Here is a 12153-nt window from a genome sequence, read left to right as displayed (position 1 = left end):
TTGTAAGACCAGCTGTGCTTTAGCTAAGGTCTGGGACAGAGACCTCTTGGCAGGCTCTCTCCTGCTTAGTGCAGCCTGGCTCTTCCCTGCATTCCTCCTTCCAGTCTTCTCTCCAGTAATCTCCACCGTGTTCGTAATCTCCTCAGCCCTCCCCCTATTGTTTCCACCTGGGCTCATTTTATGCTGCAAGCCTAATCTCACTCTCCCTCTGGGTTCGTCCTGCTTGCTAGCCACACCCCCCTCATTAATCATGCCTGTGCTGGTTTTCTTTCTCAGAGGTTTTGTCAGAGCTTTGCCCAAGGAATCATAAAAGGAATTATAGTGCCCCAAACTAGACGTTATGGTTTCTGTCCTTGCCTCTCTGCCTTGCCCTGCCTGTTGGCTCTTAGTGATAGGCACAGGGATACTAGACAGTTTCCTGGGCTTAGGAATAGGGACAGCCCTTTGCAAGGCAGGGTTTAAAACCGGGTTTAAACTGCTGACAGGCACTTCCCTGTCACAGTATGCAATTGTGCATATCCCCCCCTTGGATGGTTTTCAAAATCAGTCTGCCCTGTGTAAGTGCTGAATCTAAGCAAACTCCCAAAATTGTCAAATTCCTGTTTTATTTTCATTTGTATCCCCAGAACATCTAAGAAATCCACTTGCAAATCCTTCAAGTTAAACATGACTTCGGTTTTATTAACATTCAATGGCAAACCATGTAATGACATCCATAAATCTACCTTTTTCATGCAGTGATTCAGTCTTTGCTCAGTATCCTGTTTATGTTTTCCAGTTGGGAAGAAGAACAGAACATCATCAGCGTATATTCTGTATTCAACCCCCCCCCCCATTGTTCAACGATCTTTCTTAGGTTTGCCATATAGATGTTAAACAGCAGTGCCGACAGGAATGAACCCTGTGATAACACCTTTCTTGACCAGCATCTTTTATGACACCCTCCAATCCACCTTTTACACAAATTGATCTCCCTACAAAGTAAAATTGAAACCCTCTTTGAGAGCTATATTATGTTAATCAGGTTTTCTATTCTATCTTGACCTATTCAGTTCAAGGTCAGATTACATTTTAAGAGGTTGGGCCAGTTACCCAGGAAGTTGCAATGGATAGATTGACATGGGCATTCGGTATGGTTGCTAGTACAGGTAGAGCAGTACAACTGTTAATACAGTTAGATCATAGTTACAAATACGTAGTTACAAGTAAGTCATCGTTGGCTCTTCGTTTTGTCCCAGGAGTTGCATTAGACAATTTAGAAATGGGCTTTTACAATTGCCATTCAGTTAATTCAGGGTTGGCTTCCTGTCTTGGTAGATAAATTTTTAAAAAAGTTTTCTGAACCTGAGATAGTGGTCACAAGATCGTAGTGTAAGCGGTAGTTGGTTCCAGCATTTTGCTAATTGATATTGGATGGATAAGGTAATTTTCCTGGTAGACTTTATATTGCTGCATGCTGGGAATTTTAAGTGGAAAAGATAAAAGCAATGATTAATAACGATATGGCTGCGTGCATAGATGATCCTTCAAGTGAAATTGATAAGTTGGCTTTAAGCAGTATTTAAGACCATATAAGTGCAGCATGACAATTTGTGTAGAAAATAGCAGCGATGTGGTTCTGACAAAATAAAATCTCCAAGTGTATCTGTATACTACTTTAAATCTACCACTTCCTCCTCCTCCCACTTTTCCAAAGCATGAATAGTTTCAGAATAACAACAAGTACACACATGGAAGGATGTGAACATTTGACAGACTCATAGGCCTCATACTCTTTTCAGTGTTAAATGAGTGAACTCCAATATGTCCTCAAATCTTTAAATTTATATAACTTTTTTTACGCGGATGATATAGCCATTATATTTCCAGTGACCATTTCTTTTCAGGATACTGTGGAGGAAATGAAACAAGCCTTCAAAAAGATCTCTCACTGGATACTACTGAATAGATTAAAAATTAACCCTAGCAAAACAAACATCCTATGGGTAGCGGGAAAGAATGTTGATTTCCCTCAAGAAAGATTTGATTAGTGATGGTCGAAGTGCCACTCAAATAGTGCATAAAGATTTTGGGAGTCTCCATTCATTCCACATTAGAAATGGATACTTTCATCAATAAAATCATGAAGAAATCTTTTTTTCAATTTGAAATTACTCCGATGACTCAAGCCTTTGTTAGACTCATCTGAGTTATTGCAAGCTATGGTATTAAGGGTTCATAGACAAGTCGGCGAAAGACAAAGGCGCGCGCTGAAGAAAATTACAGTTTTTAGGGGCTCCGATGGGGGGTTTTGTTGGGGAGCCCCCCCAGTTCAATTGTCTGCGCGCGCCTTTGTCCTGGCGCGCTTTTGACCTGCTAGGATTACATTGATCTGCTAGGATTACAAGAAACTAAAATCAAAAGGAATTCAAATAATTCAGAATATGGCAGCAAAACTATTAAGTGACAGTTACTATGATAGGACCAGTTCTTTGCTGGTGGAACTTCATTGGCTACCAATTAAGGTAAGGATTCATTTCAAGTTATTGATGTTTATTTTTTAAATACTGTTTTGGTTTAGCTCCTGATTACTATTGAGATATGATTAGCCCTTACACAGTCTCAAGAAATCTAGGATCATCTAGGGAAATTAGACTTGTCAATTCCCCCAGCTTCAATTTATCGTAAATGACCACACGTTGACGGTTATTAAGAGGCATTAGTCCACTGCTATGGAACCAGTTTCCATGTGAAATCGGAAATATCAAATGCTATCTCTCCTTCAGATGTTACCTGTTTTTACTATATCTACTATAAGTAGCTGCGTCCATCCAGATTTTTACACATTTTTCTGTTATCTGAGAAAAGATGTGATTGTTTCATTTACTTTCTGTAATCTGTGAGAAAAGATGTTGTAATCGAGTTGTGTTTATTGTAATCTGCCTTGAGCCGTATGGTTAAGCAGATTATAAATGCTCCAATTAGATTAGATTACTGACTGTTATTACTGAACACAGATCATAGTGAAGGTCCAGAGGGCGGGGGCTGTTGGCTCCATCAACTGATCTGGTGATCCCATTTTGATGTTTCTCAGGGAAGAAGCACAGACTTTGCAGTTGAAGACTCTTGTAATTCCAGTTAAATCTCTCTTTCTGATGACTGCCAAAATAAATAATGTATGGCAAAGACTGACAACAAGCAAAGTCCTATTGTTTTATAAAGATAATTTAAAATAGCAGAATTTGATGGCTATAAGAAGCAAACTGTTGCCAAAGTTTACTATTAAGAGACATCATTAATGATAATAAAAAACAAAACTAATGATAAGTGGCAACAGAGGAAAGAGAAATTAAATGTGCTGACTTTGCACTCCTGGGATTAAAAGTGTGAAATCCTGGGGGAAGGGATGGAAGTAATTTCATTATGAGAGCTAAGGCCTATTGGAATTCTAGTGCTGGCATCTATCATTTGCCCTTCCTGAAGGTATAGACATTTTTGTAATGCTGGTTATAATTCTTTTTTTTTTTTCCTTTTAATTATTTTATTGTACGATTCAACTTAATATATAAGCATATACTTGAAAAAGATATCAGAAAAGACATTAAAAAACATGAAACAAATATCATTCATTAGTCCACAATATTGCTGGAGTCAAGCAGGAAACATACATATAGAAAAAAAAGGAAAAACCCTAGCTACAAGGCAGATGAATCCTATAAAGTGATAGCCAGATTATGTGCTAACTAAAGGGAACTACCTTCTCACAGCCTCAAAAATTCCAGCAATTGCTTGGGTTCAAGAAATAACAAATCACCACCATGTGACATATAACAGGAAAAAAATTCCTTACAGCGCCTTGGGGTCATCCAAGAAAGATCAGGAGAAAATACAAACATTAGAACCCAGAAATTGTTCATGCATATATCTGAAGTAATTACATAACCCCAAATTTCAGTCCAGTTCCATTGGTTTCTAAAATCCACCGAGAGCAGTGCTGGGCTGAACCAACCTAGCAGCACCAGAAATTATTGCAGTGTTAAACCTTGATTCACGATAACCTCTCCTCTATCCAACTTGGGGAAGAATGGGGCATTCCACACTCTGAACATAAGAATAGCCTTACTGGGTCAGACCAATGGTCTATCATGCCCAATAGCCCATTCTCACAGTGGCCAATCCAGGTCCCTAGTGCCTGGCCAAAACCCAAGGAGTAGCAACATTCCATGTTACTGATCCAGGGCAAGAAGTGGCTTTCCCTATGTCTTTCTCAAAAACAGACTATGGACTTTTCCTCCAGGAACTTGTCCAAACCTTTCTTAATACCAGCTATGCTATCCGCTCTTACCACAACTTCTGGCAACCCGTTCCAGAGCTTAACTATTCTCTGAGTGAAAAAATATTTCCTCCTATTGGTTTTAAAAGTATTTCCTTATAACTTCATCAAGTGTTCTCCCTAGTCTTAAAATTTGACAGAGTGAAAAATTAATCCACTTGTACCCTTTCTACTCCACTCAGGATTTTGTAGACTTCAATCATATTTCCCTTCAGCTGTGTCTTTTCCAAGCTGAAGAGCCCTAACCTCTTTAGTGTTTCCTTATATAAGAGGAGACCAAAGCAAAGAATTCATTTAATCTTTCCGCTATGGCCTTGTCCTCTTACAAGAGGAGTTCCATCCACTTTATGATCTTGGTCGCTCTTCTTTGAACCTTTTCTAGTGTTGCTATATCTTTTTTGAGATAATGTGACCAGAAATGAATGCAGTACTCCACATGAGATCGCACCATGGAGCGATACAGGGGCATTATAACATTCTTAGTCTTGTTAACCATCCCTTTTAAAATAATTCCTAGCATCCTGTTTGTTTTCTTGGCCGCTGCCGCACATTGAGTGGAAGGTTTCATTGTATTGTCTACAATGACACCCAGATTCTTTTTTTGGGGCACTTACCCCCAAGATGGACCCTAGCATTTGGTAACTGTTTATTTGGGTTATTCTTCCCAATGTGCATCACTTGGCATTTGTCCACATTAAATTTCATCTGCCACTTGGATGCCGTCTTCCAATTTGCTAAGGGCTGCCTGCAATTTTTCACAATCCGTATGCATTTTAACAACTTTGAACAGTTTAGTGTCATCTGCAAATTTAATCACCTCACTCGTCATTCCAATTTCCAGATAATTTATAAATAAGTTAAATAGCACCGGTCCCCGTACAGACCCCTGCGGCACTCCACTGTTTACTCTTCTCCATTGAGAAAAATGACCATTTAACTCTACCCTCTGTTTTCTATCCGATAACCAATTCCTAATCTACAACTGAACTTTGCCACCTATCCCATGACTCTTTAATTTTCTCAGGAGCCTCTCATGAGGAACTTTATCAAAAGCTTTCTGAAAATCTAGATACACTACATCAACCAGCTCCCCATTTGATGAGGATTAACTTTTCCTGCCCCTTCTCAGACAGTGTGGAAGTCAACAAATTGCTTCTTGACCTCTGTGAGGCCAGTCTATCTTCAGGACTCAAAGACACCCACTCTGCACAAAGGCCCAACTCATTAAATGTTGAGTCCTCCGAAGGCACTGTAGCTGATTCATAGGTCATGATGCCAGCAACCTCAAGGATAGTCTGAATAAGATCAAGAACAGAATCTTGCACCTGTGTGTAGGTACATATCTGTCCTTTCTTCTTCCCCATTGTAACCAGCACAAATGGTGAGAAAAAAACAGATGCCAACACAGGAGCTGACTCGCAGCACTTCTGCTTCAAACAGCAATCTTGACTCCCACAAGTTTGAGACACTCTGTCTGGTTTCTCCTCAGAGTGTGTCTGATATGGGTGGCCCTAAGCGTAGCCCTCCAAGTTATTGAAACACACAGGCCCATCCACTATTACAAGATGGTGTCCTTTCGGAGGGGCTGATTAGAATTGTATGCCTGAAATTTGTAAATGTATTTTTTAGTAGCAAAATCAGCATGAGCTTCACTTCCTGCAAGCTCCCTCGATTTGCAGCTTGCTGGAAGTGATTAATATTGGAGAATAAGTACCTTGCTAAAGTTAGAAAGTCAGATTTAACAGCTGTGCTCAGTGCCTGGTGCTGGCTTCCTACCAGCTGTTTCAAGGGTACTGAGAGGAGCCACCCAGGGTCCTTTGCAGCAACTAGAAATGCAGGCCGAAGGGGACGAGCAGATTATGAGTTCAGCAAGTATTTTAAGAGTGGTCTAAGAATAGATCTGAAGCCAGAGGCTATGTTGGGATGATAAGTGCAAAAGGTTCTTATTAGTTCAGGAACTTTTATATGTACTGTTTTGTTTTTTCTTTTATACATCTCTTCTAGCTATTTAGATATGGAAGAAAATTGGAGCACTTCGTTGCTTCCCACCTTTTTCAGAAAAAGTTTCTGCAACTATCACTTCTTCATAGAGAAACTTCTGCAGTAAGCATAGGGTTGTGCTCAGTAATTCTGAATTCTTATTATTTAGCTCGTTGTGGAAACATGCTGAAATCTTGGTATAAATGCATGCCATCATGGTTTACAGTAGGCTACTGGCCTATTCTATTTATTTTACCTACCTTCCAGAACTGTTACGAGATAACGTTAAAATACTGTGAACATATTTGGGGCATATGTTTTGAGGATGTATTAAGATAAGACTCTTTTGGGGCTTGGTGATGACCTCTTTCAGAGATCTGATAGGGCAATTCATAGCCTGTAGCAGTGTCCCGCCAACTTTCTCGAGCCGCGGCACACTAAAGGTAGTAGCCGTGGCTCGAAGCACCTGGAAGTGCATGGATATCGTCGTGATGGCATCACGTGCATGTGTGACATCATCATGTCGATGTTCGTGTGTGTGTGAAGGCCCTCCAGGCAGGCCCTGAGACGCCAGTGTGTGTGTGTGTGTGTGTGTGTGTGGGGGGGGGGGTGCCAGAAGGGAAGAGGGCCAGAGAGAAGGCTAGGTACTGATTGCCTACAGGACATGCCTCTCACCACGAGCCATGTCCTATAGGCATTCATTTGGCGCTGGTGCCTCTCCTCCTCCCCATTGTACCACGGCACACCTGAAATCTCAGGAGGTACACTAGAGTGCTTTGGCACACAGTTTGAGATACACTGGCCTATAGCCCTTGGGCTTTGGTTTTGGACAGGAGTGGGGCTCTGGGAGTTCAGGGAAAAGGGCAAAAATTGTCGATAAAGAAACCTAGAGTGGTTGCTTTGAAATGTATTCTTTGTTGGTGGACCCAGGCTTCCGCTCCTTCTTTTTTGGGAATGGAGGAATAGGTTCCTTACTTTCTATGCTACCACGTTTCTGTATACTACCGCATGCTTCACTGGCTGCCTATAAATGCCCGAATCCAGTTTAAACTATCATGCATTCACTAGACCCTAATGCACCGGAGCACATAACATAAGAATAGACTTACTGGGTCAGACCAAAGGTCCATCTAGCCTAGTATCCTGGCTTCACGGAGTCCAGTCAAGTCACAATTATCTGGCAAAAAACCAAATAGTAGCAGTATTCCATGCCACCGATCCAGGGCAAGCAGACTATGGACTTTTCCTTCAGGAACTTGTCCAAACCTTTTTTAAACCAGCTACATTAACCGCTCTTACCACATCCTCTGGCAACGCATTCCAGAGTTAACTATTCTTCGAGTGAAAAAAATATTTCCTCCTATTGGTTTTAAAAGTATTACTCTGTAACTTCATTGAGTGTCCCCTAGGATTTTGTAGACTTCAATCATATCTCCCCTCAGCCGTCTCTTTTCCAAGCTGAAGAGCCCTAACCTCTTTAGTCTTTCCTCATATGAGAGGAGACAGAGGCAAAGAATTCATTTAATCTTTCCGCTATGGCCTTGTCTTCCCTGAGAGCCCCTTTTATTCCTCAGTCGTCTAGCAGTCCAACTGATTCTCTTCCCAGCTTCTTGCTTTTAGTGTACCTTAAAAAGTTTTTAGTATGTGTTTTTGCTTCCAGCGCAATCTTCTTTTCAAGGTCTGTCTTTGCCTTCCTTATTAGCGCCTTGCATTTGACTTAACATTCCTTGTGCTGTTATTTTCCATCAAATCCTTCTTCTACTTTCTGAAGGATTCATTTTTAGCTCTAATGGCTTCCTTCACCTCACTCGTTAGCCACACTGGCCGTCATCCTTCCTCCTCTGTGTAAATTGTTGGGGGAGTTCCGGGCATCTAAAGAGAGGAGTTCCACTAATTTAGGGCAGTAGGCCCCAGCCTAGGGCAACAGGGAAGCTGCAACTGCAGAATGTAATTGCCTTCATTTCTGGAGGTTTAAGAAACTGTTTCATGTTATCTTCCAAAATGGATGATCAGTTGACCCAAGATAGTTTGGACTTTACAGTGTTTCTGGAATGTTCAGAGACTGATATTCAATCAGGCTACCCTCTTGACTACTTTATTTCCTCAGGACCGTGTTCATGACTTTTATTTTCCATTTTTGAAATCGTGATTGTAAAGGACTTAAGACCTGGGTTTTTCCAAGAGGTATAGGTCCTAAGGTTTTTAACTCATGCTAATGGGAGGATTACAGTAACTCTGAGTTGGGGAAGTAAGGGAGAAGGATTTTAGGGAGAGATTTATGTGAGCTACATGCACATATTTTGTTTATTGCATATCTGTTTATTGACGTCTATGACTCAGCCAATATTATACCAATGTACTAATAAGAGCTATTTTGAGTTGTCGTGCTTGTATATGTCATTGTTATACTGTTATCTTGTATGTGGCAATAAAAAATGGGGAAACATAAAATACTGTGAACATATATTCAAGTGCAGTGGAAAAGCTGTACAAGATGACTGCAGTATCCTAAGTAAAACCACATGTAGTGTGTTCCCTTGAAATACGGTTGAAATAAATAGGATCCTGAAAAACTTCTTATTGCTTAATAGGACCCTAATAGGACCCAGGGTCACATTTCCAGGTTGTGATAAAGCTTGATTAGGCTACAGTGGAAAGTTATCTTAATGATTAGTTTTCAGCAGAATAGAATATTTTACAAAATCTCTCACTAGGATAGTTTATTTGCTGTGTTTAACAAGATAGTAAACTAGACTAAACTAAACTAAAACTTAATTCTATAGACCGGGTCTTCAGCCAAAAAGGTGCTCGGTGTAATGTACCGTACGTATCTATAATAATAAAACCCTAGAGCACGCATGCGCTGTTCAAACTTCGTGATTCCTGGCGCCGTGAGGTGTGCTTCTGTGCCAGTCCTCACGGCGCCTGCGCTAGCTGGAGGCGCGTGTGCCAGCGACTCCTCCCTCCTGGCTCAATCGTCCTCCCAAGGCAAGAAGGACAAAAAAGTTTCATCTCTAGAGGGGGATTCGGCGCTCGCGACGGGCTGCGTCTTCCCGCCTCAGCCTCTCAGCTGGCGCGAGCACTGTGGCGCGGTCAAGTCCGCCGCTTGGTAAACATAAATAAAAGGGCTTTGCCGCCGTAACCAGGTTCCGCGCGGACAAATGAACAGTTAACGCTGCCCAAGTGCCGTCCCCGCCTAAAATGGTGGAGGGCTCGAGTCTCGCGGCGGTCGATCGCCGAGCCGTCGATTTCTCGCCAGAGGGTGGGGTGACGCCGGAGTCAATGTCTGCTTGGGAGGAGGCAGGAAGGTGGCCAAGGGCGGTGAGTGGCAGCGGACCGGGGGGGAGGAAGTATCGCCAGCAGATAGGCCAGGCTTGGGCGCAGGAGGGATGCAGGCAGGCTGGCTTCAGGGGAGGGGTGGGGCAAAGGCTGAAAGACAGTAAGGGGGACATAGGGAGGAAGGAAGGAGAGAGAGGCAGAGAAGGGGTGGGGGTTGTAAGCAGAAGAAACACAGAAAGGTCTGGACCAAAGGGGAAAGACAGGAGGCAGATGCTGGACTATGAGAGGTGCAGACAGGGGGGGAGACCCTGAGGAAGAACAGAGAGATGGAAGATCATAACAGAGGAAGACAGACATCTCTAGCACCCGTTAATGTAACGGGCTTAAAGACTAGTAGTGCATAAATATAGAAGATGAACATCATCTAGAATGGCTTAGTTTCCAAAGTGTTTAGTAAACAAGAAAGTTTTTCAGAGCTTTCCGAAATAAAACGAAGGGGCCTAGACTTCTAAGTGAAGCTCATTCCAGAGCTCAGTTAGTTTGAAAATGAAAGAGTGGCTGAATCTCTTGAAAGTTCTATTTTTACCCCTAAGGGAAGGAAATGTAAGTTTTAATTTATTTGAACTCCTAGCGAGATGAGATCGTTGTACATTCCAATCTAAAGGAACCAAAGTAATAAAAATGCTGTTTTGCCATTTTACCTTTTTTAGTTGCATTGATTTTTGTGCAGTGCGTGTGCCTTAGAATTCTGAAAGAGTTCTCCATTATGCTGAAGGTTCTATTTCCAAAGGAATGGATTTTTTTTCCTAGTATGACTCCCATGTATTCAAATCCTCAAAGTGACATAGGAGGATTTTTTTTGCAGTGATGGTCCCAGACCAGGGTCGGTCATGGCTGAGAAGCCAGCCACTAGGTTTCACCTTTAAGCAACGACTGTCTCCTCCTCTGAATTGGGGATGAGACTGCCATTAGGCTAGCCCAAAATAAACTTGTATCCATGTTGTTGCACTTGGTCATCAACCTTTTTATCCTCTTCATTTAGAAGCCCTCACTTTCTACAACCTATAGAAAAACTAACGAGCTTGTTTATTGGTTTCTCGAGGAGGGAAATACCTGCCACTCAAATCTATTTGGGCACCCTGTGATGTTATGACCTTTGCTACCTAAAAACTAATCCCCCCTGCCCCAAAAAGTATAAAGGGTGAGGGGGAGAGACAGCTCGAACAACAATATACTAAAGAAACAGATAATTGTGATAAAGGAAAGCCCTCAGTCACACAGCTCGCACAGGGGAATGAACCCTTGAGCTCCAGCTGTCACAAGTATAACCCAATGAAGGGTATTAACTGTGAAACATCCCTGGGCTAACCTTGTGTGAATTAAATATAATAAGGCCAGTGCACAACCCTACGTGCTAAAGGTGAGAAATCAATAGTAATAAATGCAACAAGTTGTGAAAGCTGTTTCTACCCCTCATCCGGGGAAAGTGAGCAACCAAAATCAGCCAAGCAGGCACAGGTGAAAAACAAAATCAATTGCAGGAAGTACTTAGCTTCTCCGATGTAGCACAAAAGTAGCCAGCCAAGATGAAGCTCGTCCGACGGGACTCCGTTTCAAGGATACCGGCCAGGCTATAACCATAAAAAGTTTAAACAGTTTTAAACACCAGCCCCAGATAGAATCGCAGAGTTGAAGATGGCGCTGACCCGAGAGGGAACGCCTCCTGAAATTTAACTGCAGCGAGGGTGTGCATCCAACGTTCGTCTGTCACATGATGCTTGACCCTGAAGATTCAAAAATTCTCAACCAAACCCCAAAACCTTTGCTACAGCAGGAGGGGATTATGTAGAATTATGATCTGGAACTCATTACAGGAGGACGTAACAAAAGCCTTTAACATAATTGAAAAGGTTTAGATATATTTCTGAAGATAGCGTGCATATACCATCATTAAGGTAGACTCTGGGATAAACCTCCTCTTATCCCTGGGAAATAAGTAGTAGTGCTGCCCGATTCAGGGAAGAAAAATTCAATTCGATTCAGCCTATTGAATTGATTTTTCGATTCGATTTTCCTTCCCTATTGGGTGGGGTTGTTTTTTTTTTTTTTTTCCCAAACATCGCAGTGGGTTTATTTTACAGCCTCTTCACCCCATTTGCCCTCTCCTACGGGCGCTGTGTTATAAACAAACAAAAAAGTTTGTTCTTTTTGCTCATTTTTTAGAGCTGATGTAAGGAAACAATTCATGTAAGAAGTGTGGGCAGGAATAACTAAGTACAGGGCCAATTATGTTTTTTTCAGCAGACATTTATGGTGTTAGCAATACTGTTAGAATTCACAGAAAAGGCACAGTTGCATTACTATGATAGGGAAAGAGGGAATACACATAGGAACAGCATAAGCCCTTTTTTCCAGCCGGGATGATTAATACCCTGGGACTCCTATTAGATGATACTCACAAGAGGCCGGAGCAGGAGGTGCACACAAAGCTTCTGACGGTGATGTCAATTTACGTCACCCTGTGCTGCTCACACTCAAAGCAGTGGCGGTTGGGCAGGCTGGAGCCTAGCTCCTGTACTTGC

The 12153-nt window shown here is 42.0% G+C and overlaps 1 protein-coding gene across 2 annotated transcripts in view; it reads left to right on the top strand.

The window, feature by feature from the left end:
* Positions 1 to 12153, top strand: part of WWTR1 (WW domain containing transcription regulator 1) — a 194413-nt gene that overhangs the window by 62517 nt on the left and 119743 nt on the right. Inside the window, exon 1 of one of the 2 annotated variants that reach the window (XM_033958448.1) lies at positions 9133 to 9401. The exons of the other annotated variant lie outside the window; for it this stretch is intronic. Coding sequence (XP_033814339.1) covers positions 9151 to 9401 — 251 coding nt within the window. The 5' untranslated portion in view covers positions 9133 to 9150. Of the gene's footprint in view, positions 1 to 9132; positions 9402 to 12153 lie in introns of those variants that run through there. 2 annotated transcript variants of the gene reach the window in all.

The sequence above is a fragment of the Geotrypetes seraphini genome, chromosome 9, assembly GCF_902459505.1.
Source record: "Geotrypetes seraphini chromosome 9, aGeoSer1.1, whole genome shotgun sequence".
Lineage (NCBI taxonomy): Eukaryota > Metazoa > Chordata > Amphibia > Gymnophiona > Dermophiidae > Geotrypetes > Geotrypetes seraphini.
The sequence above is the reverse complement of the archived record's forward strand: the minus strand, read 5'-3'. Positions and strand labels throughout refer to the sequence as shown.